The sequence below is a fragment of the Rana temporaria genome, chromosome 2, assembly GCF_905171775.1.
Source record: "Rana temporaria chromosome 2, aRanTem1.1, whole genome shotgun sequence".
NCBI classification, from domain to species: domain Eukaryota; kingdom Metazoa; phylum Chordata; class Amphibia; order Anura; family Ranidae; genus Rana; species Rana temporaria.
The window spans coordinates 421,702,397-421,714,579 of record NC_053490.1 but is presented as its reverse complement, the minus strand read 5'-3'; the positions used below and the strand labels follow the sequence as shown (position 1 = coordinate 421,714,579).

The 12,183-nt window shown below is 42.7% G+C and overlaps 1 protein-coding gene across 3 annotated transcripts in view; it reads left to right on the top strand.

Moving 5' to 3' along the window:
- The window catches only part of PHKA2 (phosphorylase kinase regulatory subunit alpha 2), a 190,070-nt gene that overhangs the window by 89,748 nt on the left and 88,139 nt on the right, over window positions 1-12,183 (top strand). For all 3 annotated transcript variants that reach the window (XM_040338217.1, XM_040338216.1, XM_040338218.1), the window contains exons 12-15: window positions 8,831-8,926; window positions 9,043-9,150; window positions 9,339-9,417; window positions 11,879-12,013. In XM_040338217.1, coding sequence (XP_040194151.1) covers window positions 8,831-8,926; window positions 9,043-9,150; window positions 9,339-9,417; window positions 11,879-12,013 — 418 coding nt within the window. The remainder of the gene's footprint in view (window positions 1-8,830; window positions 8,927-9,042; window positions 9,151-9,338; window positions 9,418-11,878; window positions 12,014-12,183) is intronic.

Sequence of the window (12,183 nt, the reverse complement as noted above, 5' to 3'; positions counted from 1 at the left end):
TACAATACCAGAGCAAAAACACGCTCAGCCAATTCAGTCCAGCAGAAACATAAATTCAGTCCTGTGAACTATAAATTGCCAGAGTGCCCAATAAAATTCTCAGATGAATGTTCCAAATAGAACATTGGCACTTCATATTGCACAGAACACACAGCTAGATTAAATACACTGGGCCAGATTCAGCAATAACTGCGGCGGCGTAACGTATCGTCTTTACGCTACACCACCGCAAATTTTCAGCGCAAGTGCCTGATTCACCAAGCACTTGCGTGTAAACTTACGGCAGTGTATCGTAAAGACGTCCGGCGCAAGCCCGCCTAATTTGAATGGGGCGTGTACCATTTAAATTATCTGCGCTCCCGCGCTGAACGTTCTGCGCATGCTCCATTTGAAAATTTCCCGCCGTGCTTTGCGCGAAATTACGGCGCCCTGACGTGTTTGTGAATGGCGACGTGCGTAACGTACTTACCCTGAAAAAAAAATTATTTAAAATTCGACGCGGGAACGACGGCCATACTTTAACATGGCTGGTCTAAAGTTAAGGCATGAAAAAGCAGCCTTAACTTTGCAACGGGAAAAAACGACTTGCGACAATGTAACGCACACGAGTAGCTTCGTGGATCGCCGTAAAAGCTAATTTGCATACCCGACGCTGGAAAACTACGCGAACTCCACCCAGCGGCAGCCGAAGTATTGCAGATCTTAGCCAAATGCCGTCGTATCTTGTTTGTGAATCACAAATTAAGATACGACACGGCAAATTTGAAAATACGCCGGAGTATCAGTAGATACTCCGGCGTATTTCTTCTGTGAAGCTGGCCCACTGAGCATATATTTGCTGCCCCCCCCCCCCCCCCCCCCCCACCATCACCACCACCACTGTGCCTGCCCCTCTTTCCTTCTCACCACCATGCCTGAAAAATCCCCATCAAGCCTTGTACACACGATCAATCCATCCGATGAGAACGGACCGATGGACCTATTTCATCGGTTAACCGATGAAGCTGACTGATGGTCAGTCGTGCCTACACACCATCGGTTAAAAAAACGATTGTGTCAGAACGCGGTGACGTAAAACACAACGCTTCCAAGCATGCGTTGACTTGATTCTGAGCATGCGTGCATTTTTAACCGATGGTCGTGTCTACTAATGATCGTTTTTTTACTATCGGTTAGGTATCATCAATTTAAAACAAGATTGCTTTTTTTTAACCTATGGATAAATAACCTATGGGGCCGACACACGATCGGTTTTGACCGATGAAAACGGTCCATCAGACCGTTGTCCTCTGTTTAACCTATCGTGTGTACGAGGCCTCACTGTGCCCTCACCACTGCAGCTGACCCCTATCCTCCTGAAAAATATAAAAAATATACTGCGCTGTGTATAAGCGTGAATAAAAACAAAAAATGAGCTGCCAACCCTGCTGTAGACAAAGGCAAAAATGTGAATATGAAAAAATGTAGCGCTTATTAATGTTTATAAGATTATCAAGAACACTTAATAAATGTTACAACACAAATCTTAAATGTATGATTGAATTAAATATCACCACGTGACTAGGAATATTCAAGTCCGCTTAATATATAAATCCTACAATACTGTGAAAAAATAATGTCCAATAAAGAAGACAAAATAATAGTCCACAAGTGTAGAAAGAATGGAATGGAAAATCTCTTGTAGGTGCAACACTCTAGATGGGATGACAAAAGTCAAAAGCACCACCACCAGTGATAGGAGGAGGCTTACCGGATGCGAATGACTTAGAAAGGCACATACCATCCAAGTCACAAAAGCTTACATGGTTAATCACCACGATGGGTACCGCTGGTCTTGAATTCAACCGGCAACTTGACACGAGTAATCCAAAAGCTTCAATATACACTCGGAGATGTATAACATGTAATCTTGTTTGAGCCAGAGGTTCTTCTTTTTTGGTCTGCTCCAGGCCACTTGTTGATTGCAGTTACTTGTGGATACCGAGTCTCTGGCCCGTGCCATTCTGCCGTGCGGCGGTCGGCAAGTGGTTAATTGTTTTATTTATTTTTTTCAATTTACAAAATGAAAAGTGAGCACATTGAAGATAGTTCTTAATGCCATTGGCTGCATGTTTGGGGTCGTTGTCCTGCTGCAGAATACATTTGGGGTCAGTCACACACCTCCCTGATTTTATAGCATGATGGATATTGGGCAATGTTGAGGAGCATAGACACAGTTATCGGCCAAAGAAACCTAATGCAGTAGATGAGACATATCATGCTTACTTCCTTTCGACATCAGGAGATGTCCAACAGTGCCATCAGCATAGAACTGGAGGAAACCAATGGGACCCAGGTACACTCCTCTACTGTCTGGAATAGTCTGTCCAGAAGTGATCTTCATGGAGGATTGCGTTCAAAAAGCCATTCCTCAGACAAAGCTAAGCGACTCAACTATGCACAAAAACATAGGAAATGGGGTGCAGAAAAATGGCAGCAGGTGATCTGAACTGATGGGTCAAAATTTGAAATTTGGCTGTAGCTGGAGGCAGTTTGCTTGCCAAAGGGTTGGAGAGCGGTACAATAATGAGTGTCTGCAGGCAACAGTGAAACATTGTGAAGGTTCCTTGCAAGTTTGTGGCTGCATTTCTGTAAATGGAGTTGGAGATTTTGTTAGCATCAATGCTGAGAAGTACATGCAGGTATTTACCCATCATGCCAAACCATCAGGGAGGCGTGTGATTGGCCCCTAATTTATTCTGCAGCAGGGCAACTACCCCAAACATATAGCCAATGTCATTAAGAACTATCTTCAGCACAAAGAAGAACAAGGCGACCTGGAAGTGATGGTTTGGCCCCCGCAGAGCCCTGATCGCAAAATCATGGAGTCTGTTTAGGATTACATGAAGAGACAGAAGGTATTTGAGGCAGCCTACATCTACAGAAGATCTGTGATCAGTTCTCAAAGATGTTTTTAACAACCTCCCTGCCGAGTTCCTTTACAAACTGTGTGAAAATTAGAAGAATTGATGCTGTTTTAATTTCAATATTCTTTATTGAGTTTTGTCATAAAAGCAAAAACAGACAGAAGACAAAAACAGGGTATATGTAGACAACGTCTGCCAAAAACCTAAGGACAAACAATTGAGTAACAATGACAGACGTTAGTAGCAATATAATGAATGTTGGGAAGTACATCGTTAAAGCACCGTATACAGGTGCTATCCACTCCCACCCAGGCACCCCAATGGGATCAATCTGTGCCCGGGAGGGGGGGACAGCACACCACCAGACATTATCAACACCTCCTACATAGTTAATCAAAACAATGCAGAAATAACAAAACAAGGTCAAGGGAGGGAGGGAAGGGTAGGGCAGAGCACCAAGAAGGAGAAGAAAAAGGATAAACGTAGGTGACAAGATACACCAGTTGGCGGAGGTAATAACTTAAACAATTAACCTGAAATGTACATTGCTGTGATAATCCTCAATTATCTACACCTGGTAAGTAAGTTGGAAGGAAAGTGCCCATAGAAACTGGAGGGTGGGGGGGAAGGGGGGTCACCTCATATTGATCATACTATATTGAACTAAGGCTATACAGAAACACACAGTCCGCATCATCAACTCTATGAGATCTAGTAATTAATCTTTAACTATACATCTTGGATTTGATAACCAGCTTTCCCATTTAACCCTAAAAGGTTTAGTCTTAAGATCCGATATTGCTAACAGTTTCTCCATTTCGCACTGGTGGTTCAGAGTACTTATGGCGTCGTTGGGAGAAGGGGACTCAGCCGTGTTCCACAACCTAGTAATAGTTATTTTGGCCCCTAACAGAAGTTGTATGATCACCACTCTTAATTTAGATGGAAATTTGTCTATTGATAGATGCAGTAGAGCATATTCAGGGGTGGGATCTATGGGTTGCTTACATATATCTGAGATCATGGAAAAGATCTTGTTCCAGAAGGATCGCACCGATTTACAAGCCCATATGGTATAATGTACCTACGTCTCCACATTTCCGCCAGCATAAGGCCGAGTGGTCAGGGTAGTTTTTAGACAATTTGTAGGGGGTGAGATACCAGGAGTGCACCACTTTTTGAAAAAGTTCCCAGTGGTTTACACACTTGGAAGAAGTGTAGGTGGCGGAGAACGCTACTTTCCATTGATTGTCAGGGAAGGTTTTACCCAGGATTTTCTCCCATTTAGTGATGGTAGTTGGTTTGAAAGGGGAGTCTTGGTTATTGTAAATGTTGTAGAACAACGAAATTCCCTTAACCTGGATAGTGGGGTCCTGGAGAAACGATGCAATTTGGGGTGAAAGCTCCAAATGAACGGGTAAAGGGCGTTTTTTTTAAAAAGGATGAAATTTGTAAATAGGAAAAGTGTGCCGAGGGAGGGAGGTGAAATCGCGAGACCAAGCATTCGAAGGTGTGAAGGGATGAAGATCAAGGCCAGGTATAAAATGCTGAAGAACCGAAAGTGGTGTAGAAACCTTACAAAGTGATCCGCTAGTCGGGGAAGAAATAGCGAGTGTGGACCATGTTTTAGTGGATATCTGCACTGTGGGGATAGGAGAGGCAGGGACAGGGGCTCCCAACCCAACGGCAATGAGAATTGATTTGAGATCTTTGTGTTGGGTGCTGCTTGCCTCCAAAAGTCTCTACGTTTTGTGTGTGGAGGGAGTCCACCAGTGTTTAAGTTGGTCTATGACACATGCTTTATAGTAGGCCGTTACGTTGGGTGCCCCCATCCCACCTAGTCTTCTATGTTTCATCATGATAAGAAGAGAGCATCTAGGCGGTTTACGGTTCCATATATATTGATTGAAAATTTTCTGTACCGAGGAAAGGAAGGCGCGCGGTAAAGGGATTATAATTGTGCGGAATAAATAAAGGAGCTTAGGTAGTATTATCATTTTTAATGCTGCTATCCTCCCGGCTGTTGACAGGTCTTGGGTGTGCAATTGGTTCAGGAGTTGGGGTAAAACTTCCAGAAAGGGTTTAAAATTATGCCTGTACAGTAGCGAGGTCTATCGGGTCAATTGAGTACCTAGAAAGGGTAATGAGTGAGGGGACCAGATAAAAGGGAATTCTCTAGTTAATACATTTTGCAAAGAAGTAGAAATATTAATGCCTAGCATTTGTGACTTCAAATGGTCGCATTTAATTTGTAGTATGACACGGCTTGATGCTGTTTTAAAGGCAAAAAAGTATTTGATTTTGATTTCTCTTGTTTGTTTACTTTCCTTTTTGTCCATTGATAAAAATAAACCATTAACGCTTCTACTGTATTTCTGAAAGCATTTTTATTTGACATAATTTTTTCACACCTGCCTAAAATTTTGCAAAGTAATGTATGTACCTATCTACATATACGGTACATATTATAAAACTGTAATTACCGCCTACAAATGTTACAAATGGGTATCATAAAAAAGTGCAGTAATAAAACTAAACAGCAGATGGTGCTGAAAGTAACAGAATACATAGGGACACAGCTAACTATAGAATGCTGAGTAGGTGTTACAATTTAACAAGCGATATTATGCAACGTAAAACACTCACCCACATGTATTTATTTGTACAGAGATTGTTTATTTTTCAAGAGCCAAATAAATGAAAAAATAAAGATATAAATATGATTATGTGAAAAATGTATGTGTTCTCTCTTCTGTTTCATAAGTTTTTATTGTAAAAAAAAAAAATGGCACTATAACAGTAGCAATCCAATTTGTTATCATATTACTCTGCTAAAGACTAACCACCAAGAATATAGTTTTTAATATGTCATCATAATCACATTATGCAACAGCTTTCGACATATAGTTATACTATAATGCAATGCATTGTTTACTATCATATTTGTTGCCACCTTTTCCAACAAATTAGGAAGGTATCACAATTTTAAAAAAGAGGAGAGAGAAGAAAGAGAAACAACAAAACAAATGTTAGCAGGTGTCCAATAAGGGGGGAACAGCCAAACCAGGCTTCTAGACTTATACACATACACATTATTGTCTGGTAACTGGCTGTAGCTACCGTGTTTCCCCAAAAATAAGCCGGGTCTTATATTAATTTTGGCAACAAAAGACACAGTATGGCTTATTTTCAGGGTAGGTCTTACCATGTAATATGATGTCTTCTCTCCTCCCCCTGCCTGACAGGAATCCCCAGTGTGAACTAGGATAAAATGCTTGTAAAATCCTATAATCCACTCTATTACAGTAATATACAATGTACAATGTGTGTGTTCTGTAATATAATTGTGGTAAATACCTTCGTTATAGCCCCGCCCTGTTCTTCTGTGACCTGCCGGAGCTCTCTTTCCCGCAATTATATTACAGAAACACACACATTGTACATTATATACTACTGTAATAGAGTGGGTTATAGGTAGGGTTGTCCCGATACCGATACTAGTATCGGTATCGATATCGAGCATTTGCGCGAGTACTTGTACTCGCGCAAATGCTCCCGATGCTTCACCCGATACTTGGGATGGGAGAGTGAGCTGCAACAGGAAGTCACTCCTCCTGCACCCGGCATATTCTCTTCCCTGTCAGGCGGAATGAGCTCCGCCCGACAGATGCCTTCTAGTGCCGGCCCTGCCGTGACATCATTCCGAGGTTCGGGAGGCGGGATAGAAGAGGAGTGTTGCCGGCGCTGCGGGGGAACAGTGTGAATGTGAGTAAATCTGCCCGATGATCTGTTCACACACACTGTCTGCATAGTGCGAGGAGTCCAAGAGCCGCTCTGCCCCCCCTCCAGCTCGACTCTCACCCTTCCCTCCTTGCAGTGGCTCCTGGGTCCCACTGGCAAGACATGAATGAGGTCTTAAAGAGGGCAGGGCCCGCTGTTATAACGGGGAGGTGCTCTCTGATCTCTGGAAGTCTCTTAAAAAGGGGGGGGCTTTGAGCTATTGGTGGGTCTCTAAGTGGGGGTACTGACTGCTGATATAATGTGTGGTAACCAACAATTAGATCAGCAGCACCCCCCTTGGAGACCCCCCCTTATCAGTGCCGCCTACCTGTGCCCATCATTGCCACCTATCTATGCCCATCATTGCCGCCTATCAGTGTTGCACATCAGCGCAGCCTTATAAGTGAAACTTCATCAGTGCCCATCATTGCCTCCTATCAGGTCCATCCTTCTGTGTGTGCCACCTATCAGTGCCATCTTTCAGTGCGTGCCACCTATCAGTGCCAGCCATCAGTGCGTGCCACCTATCAGTTCCATCTTTCAGTGCATGCCACCTATCAGTGCCATCTTTCAGTGCCAGCCATCCGTGCGTGCCACCTATCAGTGCCAGTCATCAGTGCGTGCCACCTATCAGTGCTCATCAGTGCTGCATAATCAGTGCCACCTATCAGTGCCCATCCATCAGTGCCACTGCCAGCCATCAATCAGTGGCACCTTTTAGTGCCCATCAGCCAGTGCCCTCTATCAGTGCATCACATGACATTAAAAAAAGTATCGGTAATTGGCATCGGCGAGTACTTGAAAAAAGTATCGGTACTCGGTCTTTAAAAGTGGTATTGGGACAACCCTAGTTATAGGATTTTACAAGCATTTTAAACTAGGGCTTATTTTCAGGGGTGGGCTTATATTGCAGCCCTCCTGGAAAATAATGGTAGGTCTTATTTTCGGGATAGGTCTTATTTTCAGGGAAACACGGTACCAACTCTTAAATACGCATGGTATAGTTTACTTCCATCACCCATTCACATATACAGTGGTACCTTGGATTACGAGCATAATTCCTTCCAGAAGAATGCTTGTAATCCAAAGTACTTGTATATCAAAGCGAGTTCCCACATAGGAGTCAATGGAAACTCAGATAGTTTGTTCCACAGTGACTGCTATTGTATGCAGTACTGCATGTGGTCAGAGGTGGGGGGCGCCGGAGACACCCGGAAACACTTGGAGACCACTGAGATGCAATCAGAGACACTCGGAGAGTCTCGAAGACACTCGGGAGATACTCCAAGTGTCACTGGCTCCCCTGCACCTTTGGCCAAATGCGGTATTGCACACCCCTTTGGCTTTAATCCTGCTTGTCTTGCGAGACAACGTTCACGAACCGAGTCAAGATTTAAAAAAAATAATAGCTCATATTGCGAAACGCTCGTAATCTGCGTTACTCGCAACCTGAGGTATTACTGTAGTTGGTATGACTGCCGATTTCCAATATCTGGGGGTCAGAGCTCTACCTGCCATCAGCAAAAATCTAAATATTTCCTTTTTGATAGATGTAATTGATCCCGGAATCAGGGATAAAAGAGCAACCTCCGGGGGCTCTGCCCAGATCTTACCCATAATCAGGTGGCTATGGTGAAATTTAGCTGACCAGTATGATTTTAATACCAGGCAGGACCACCAGATGAATAGATGTGTACCACTGGGCTCACCACATCTCCAACAATGGTTTGGTATAACCGGATTAATTTTATTTAATAGGGCCGGACCACGATACCATCTTGTTATGATTTTATCATTTCGCTCCTGGGAATGGGAAGCTAAAGTTGATTTAAATGTAAGAGAGAAGACTTTTTCCCATTCCTTAGGAGCCAACTCATTGCCTAGTTCTTGCTCCCAGTCTCGGGTATAAAAAGGGCAGTGGGGGAATGCATGTGACAGGAGGGTTCCATATATTTTAGGAAGAAGAAGTGGGCATTTTTGGTCAGAAAGACGCAGCTCCTCAAACATAGTCAGATCCCCACAAAGCTGCTCCTTGCCCAGTCCATCATAAGAATGACGTAGTTGGAAATATTGAAGCCAATCTCCTCGACCAGCGCAAGAGAGGGGGCTGAGCTCACTCATGTGTTCTCTCTTATGCTTTTCAGGTGCAGGAATACAGAGAGGCCCTAGAAGGGATAATAATTCGAGGTAAACATGGAATTCACCTGATGCCTGAACTGTATGCAGTCCCACATGACAAGGTAATGAAAACATTAAAACATTTTTTTGAGGGGATTTATAATAAAATAAAACAGCATAATTCACTGCAGATGACGGTTCCACTATTAACTAGTGATCTTATTGGTTGTCTCTTTAGATTGAAGAGGAGCATCACAACCCCCATACAGTTGATCGTATTCCCTTGGGGAAGACACCACATTTGTGGGCACAGTCTCTGTATATTCTGGGATCTCTTCTTGCTGAGGTACCCAGAAAAATAAATAGATAAAAAATAATAATACAACAAATATATATATATATATATATATATATATATATATATATATATATATATATATATATATATATATATATATATATATATAATATTATTATATATATATTTTTTATTTAGTTCATTTGTTAAAGTCTGTTTGTGCTCTTGGTTTCCAGGGATTTTTAGCTCCTGGAGAAATCGACCCTCTAAATAGAAGATTTTCAACTGCTTTTAAGCCTGATGTTGTCGTGCAAGGTATTATTATTATTATTATTATTATTATTATTATAATACAGGATTTGTCTAACACCAACAGTTCACGCAGAGCTTAACAACATGAGGATGGATAGTACAGTTACAATGTAATACAGAAGGAATCGGAGGGCCCTGCTCATTATGCCGCGTACACACGATTGCTTTTCGGGTTGTAAAAAACTTTGGGCCAGATTCACGTACTTGCGCTGCGGCGTAACGTATCCCCTTTACGTTACACCGCCGCAAGTTTTCCTCATAAGTGCTTGATTCACAAAGCACTTGCGTGTAAACTTGGGGCAGCGTAGCGTAAAGCCGTCCGGCGCATGCCCGCCTAATTCCAATGGGGCGTGTACCATTTAAATTAGGCACGTTTCCCGCCGTGCTTTGCGCGAAATGACGTCGCTCCGACGTAATGTTTTGAACGTCGACGTGCGTTACGTACTTTCATATTCCCGGACGACTTACGCAAAAAAAAAAATTGAAATTCGACGCGGGAACGACGCCCATACTTTAACATGGGCTGTCTATTGTTACACCACCTAAATAGCAGCCGTAACTTTGCGACGCGAAAAGCCGACTAGCGACGACGTAAGAGAATGCGACGAACGCGCGTACCTTCGTGGATCGCCGTAAACAGCTAATTAGCATGCCCGACGCGGAAAACGACGCGATCTCCACGAAGCCGTACGCCTGTCGAGTCTTAGCCAAATGCCGTCGTATCTCTGTTTGTGAATTACAAGTAAAGATACGACGCGGCAAATTGGAAAGTACGCCGGAATATCAGCAGATACTCCGGCGTACTTCTTCCCTGAATCTGGCCCATAGTTTTTTAAAAATTTAATTTTTCGGATTCTGAAAAACTACAAAAAAAAAATTCGAACATGCTCTATTTTCTTAACGACGTTTTAAACTATGTCGTTTTTCGGGTTGTAAAAAATGATTGTGTGTGGGCTTTAACGGCGTGAAAAACCCACGCATGCTCAGAAGCAAGTTATGAGACGGGAGCGCTCGTTCCGGTAAAAGTACCGTTCGTAATGGAGATAGCACATTCATCACGCTGTAACAGACAGAAAAGCGCAAATCGTCTTTTACTAACACAAAATCAGCAAAAGCAGCCCCAAGGGTGGCATCATCCGCATTGGAACTTCTGCTTTACAGTGCCGTCAGACGTGTTGTACGTCACCGCGCTTTGCTAGAGCATTTTTTTTTCACTATCGTGTGTAGGCAAGGCTGTTTTAATGATTAAGTTGAAAAAAACGTCGTTTTTTCTAGAGGCTGAAAAACTTTGTTTTTTACAACCCGAAAAATCATTGTGTGTACGCGGCATTAGAGCTTACAATCTAATATGTGCCGGTTTAATGGTTTATTAGTAAGAATGTTTATATTTCACAGTCTGCACATTTTATATGCTTTGCATAATCTGCACAACAAATTATCTGGAATTAATACAATTAATGAATTCATTTGTTTTTCCTCAAAAAAAGCTGCTAGTTGCCTGGTTGTTATGCTGACTGTTTTGCTTCAGTACTTTAAAGAGGAACTGAACTCCTGCAACAATCTTTCATGCTTTTGCTATCCCGTGTGGCCATCTTTACATATTCTGCTCATGAGCAGGTCTTTGGGACCTGTCAGCAGATCTCTGCATATGCAGGGAATTCCCACACATGGGCGCACACACAGAGCTGGGTTATGGAATCGTGGACCTTTTAGACCAGGGGTCCTCAAACTACGGCCCTCCAGTTGTTCAGGAACTACAATTCCCATCATGCCTATTCATGTCTGTGAATGTCAGAGTTTTACAATGCCTCATGGGACTAGTTCTGCAACAGCTGGAGGGCCGTAGGTTGAAGATCCCTGTTTTAGACACTTGCCATGTGTGTGCATTCATGGATATTCCCTGCACTTGAGAAGATTGTGCCGCAGGTCTTAAAGACCTATAGCCTATCTGTGCATGTGCAGAATCTTACGGCACCCATGCAGGGGTGGACTGACAACTCATAGGGCCCCCGGGCAATAGAAGATTATGGGGCCCCCGGGCTTACAGATGGCCACCACACCAGGATGCATGCGCAAGATGTAAAGGTGCATGCTGGTTACCCAGCATGCACCTCTCTCTCGGGAAAACCAGGAAGACAAATGAAATGGGCTTCACATGCCCACAGCTATCATGGAAACGGCCACAAGATCGCTGAGAAGATATCATGTACGCTTTTACACAGATTTATGTACCGATCGTGAAATATTGATATGTTTTGAAGAATATTCAGTGTAATGATGTTGAGATTGCAAAAAAAAATGATGGCCGGAACCCCGCTTTAAGGCACTTGTATATACACACAAGTAGGGGACCCATATACACACATTTAGATGAAACTGCCTACCAATGGGCACAGTAAAAGGGATGCAGATTCTTTTAAATATCACTGCTTCTAATTTTTGTCTTATCTTTCTAATTTTATAGTTTCCGTTCTGGCTGAATCCAAAGAAATAAAGGAAATGCTAAAGAAACATGACATTGATGTTCAAAGTTTTAGCGATATTCGACCATTCCGAGTGCAGCCTGCAAGAATTCTGAGTCATCTCTATGCTAAATTGGGTAAGTGGTAGGGAATATATTTTTCAGTACCCTTTATTGGCCCAGTAAATATTCTACATTCTGCATTCTCACCAGCAATCAAATCATTTTTATTATTGTGAAAAAAGATGAGGTACAGCGCAAAACCGATGTATGTGAAAAAAATGGTGAAAAATATCATTTTTTTCACA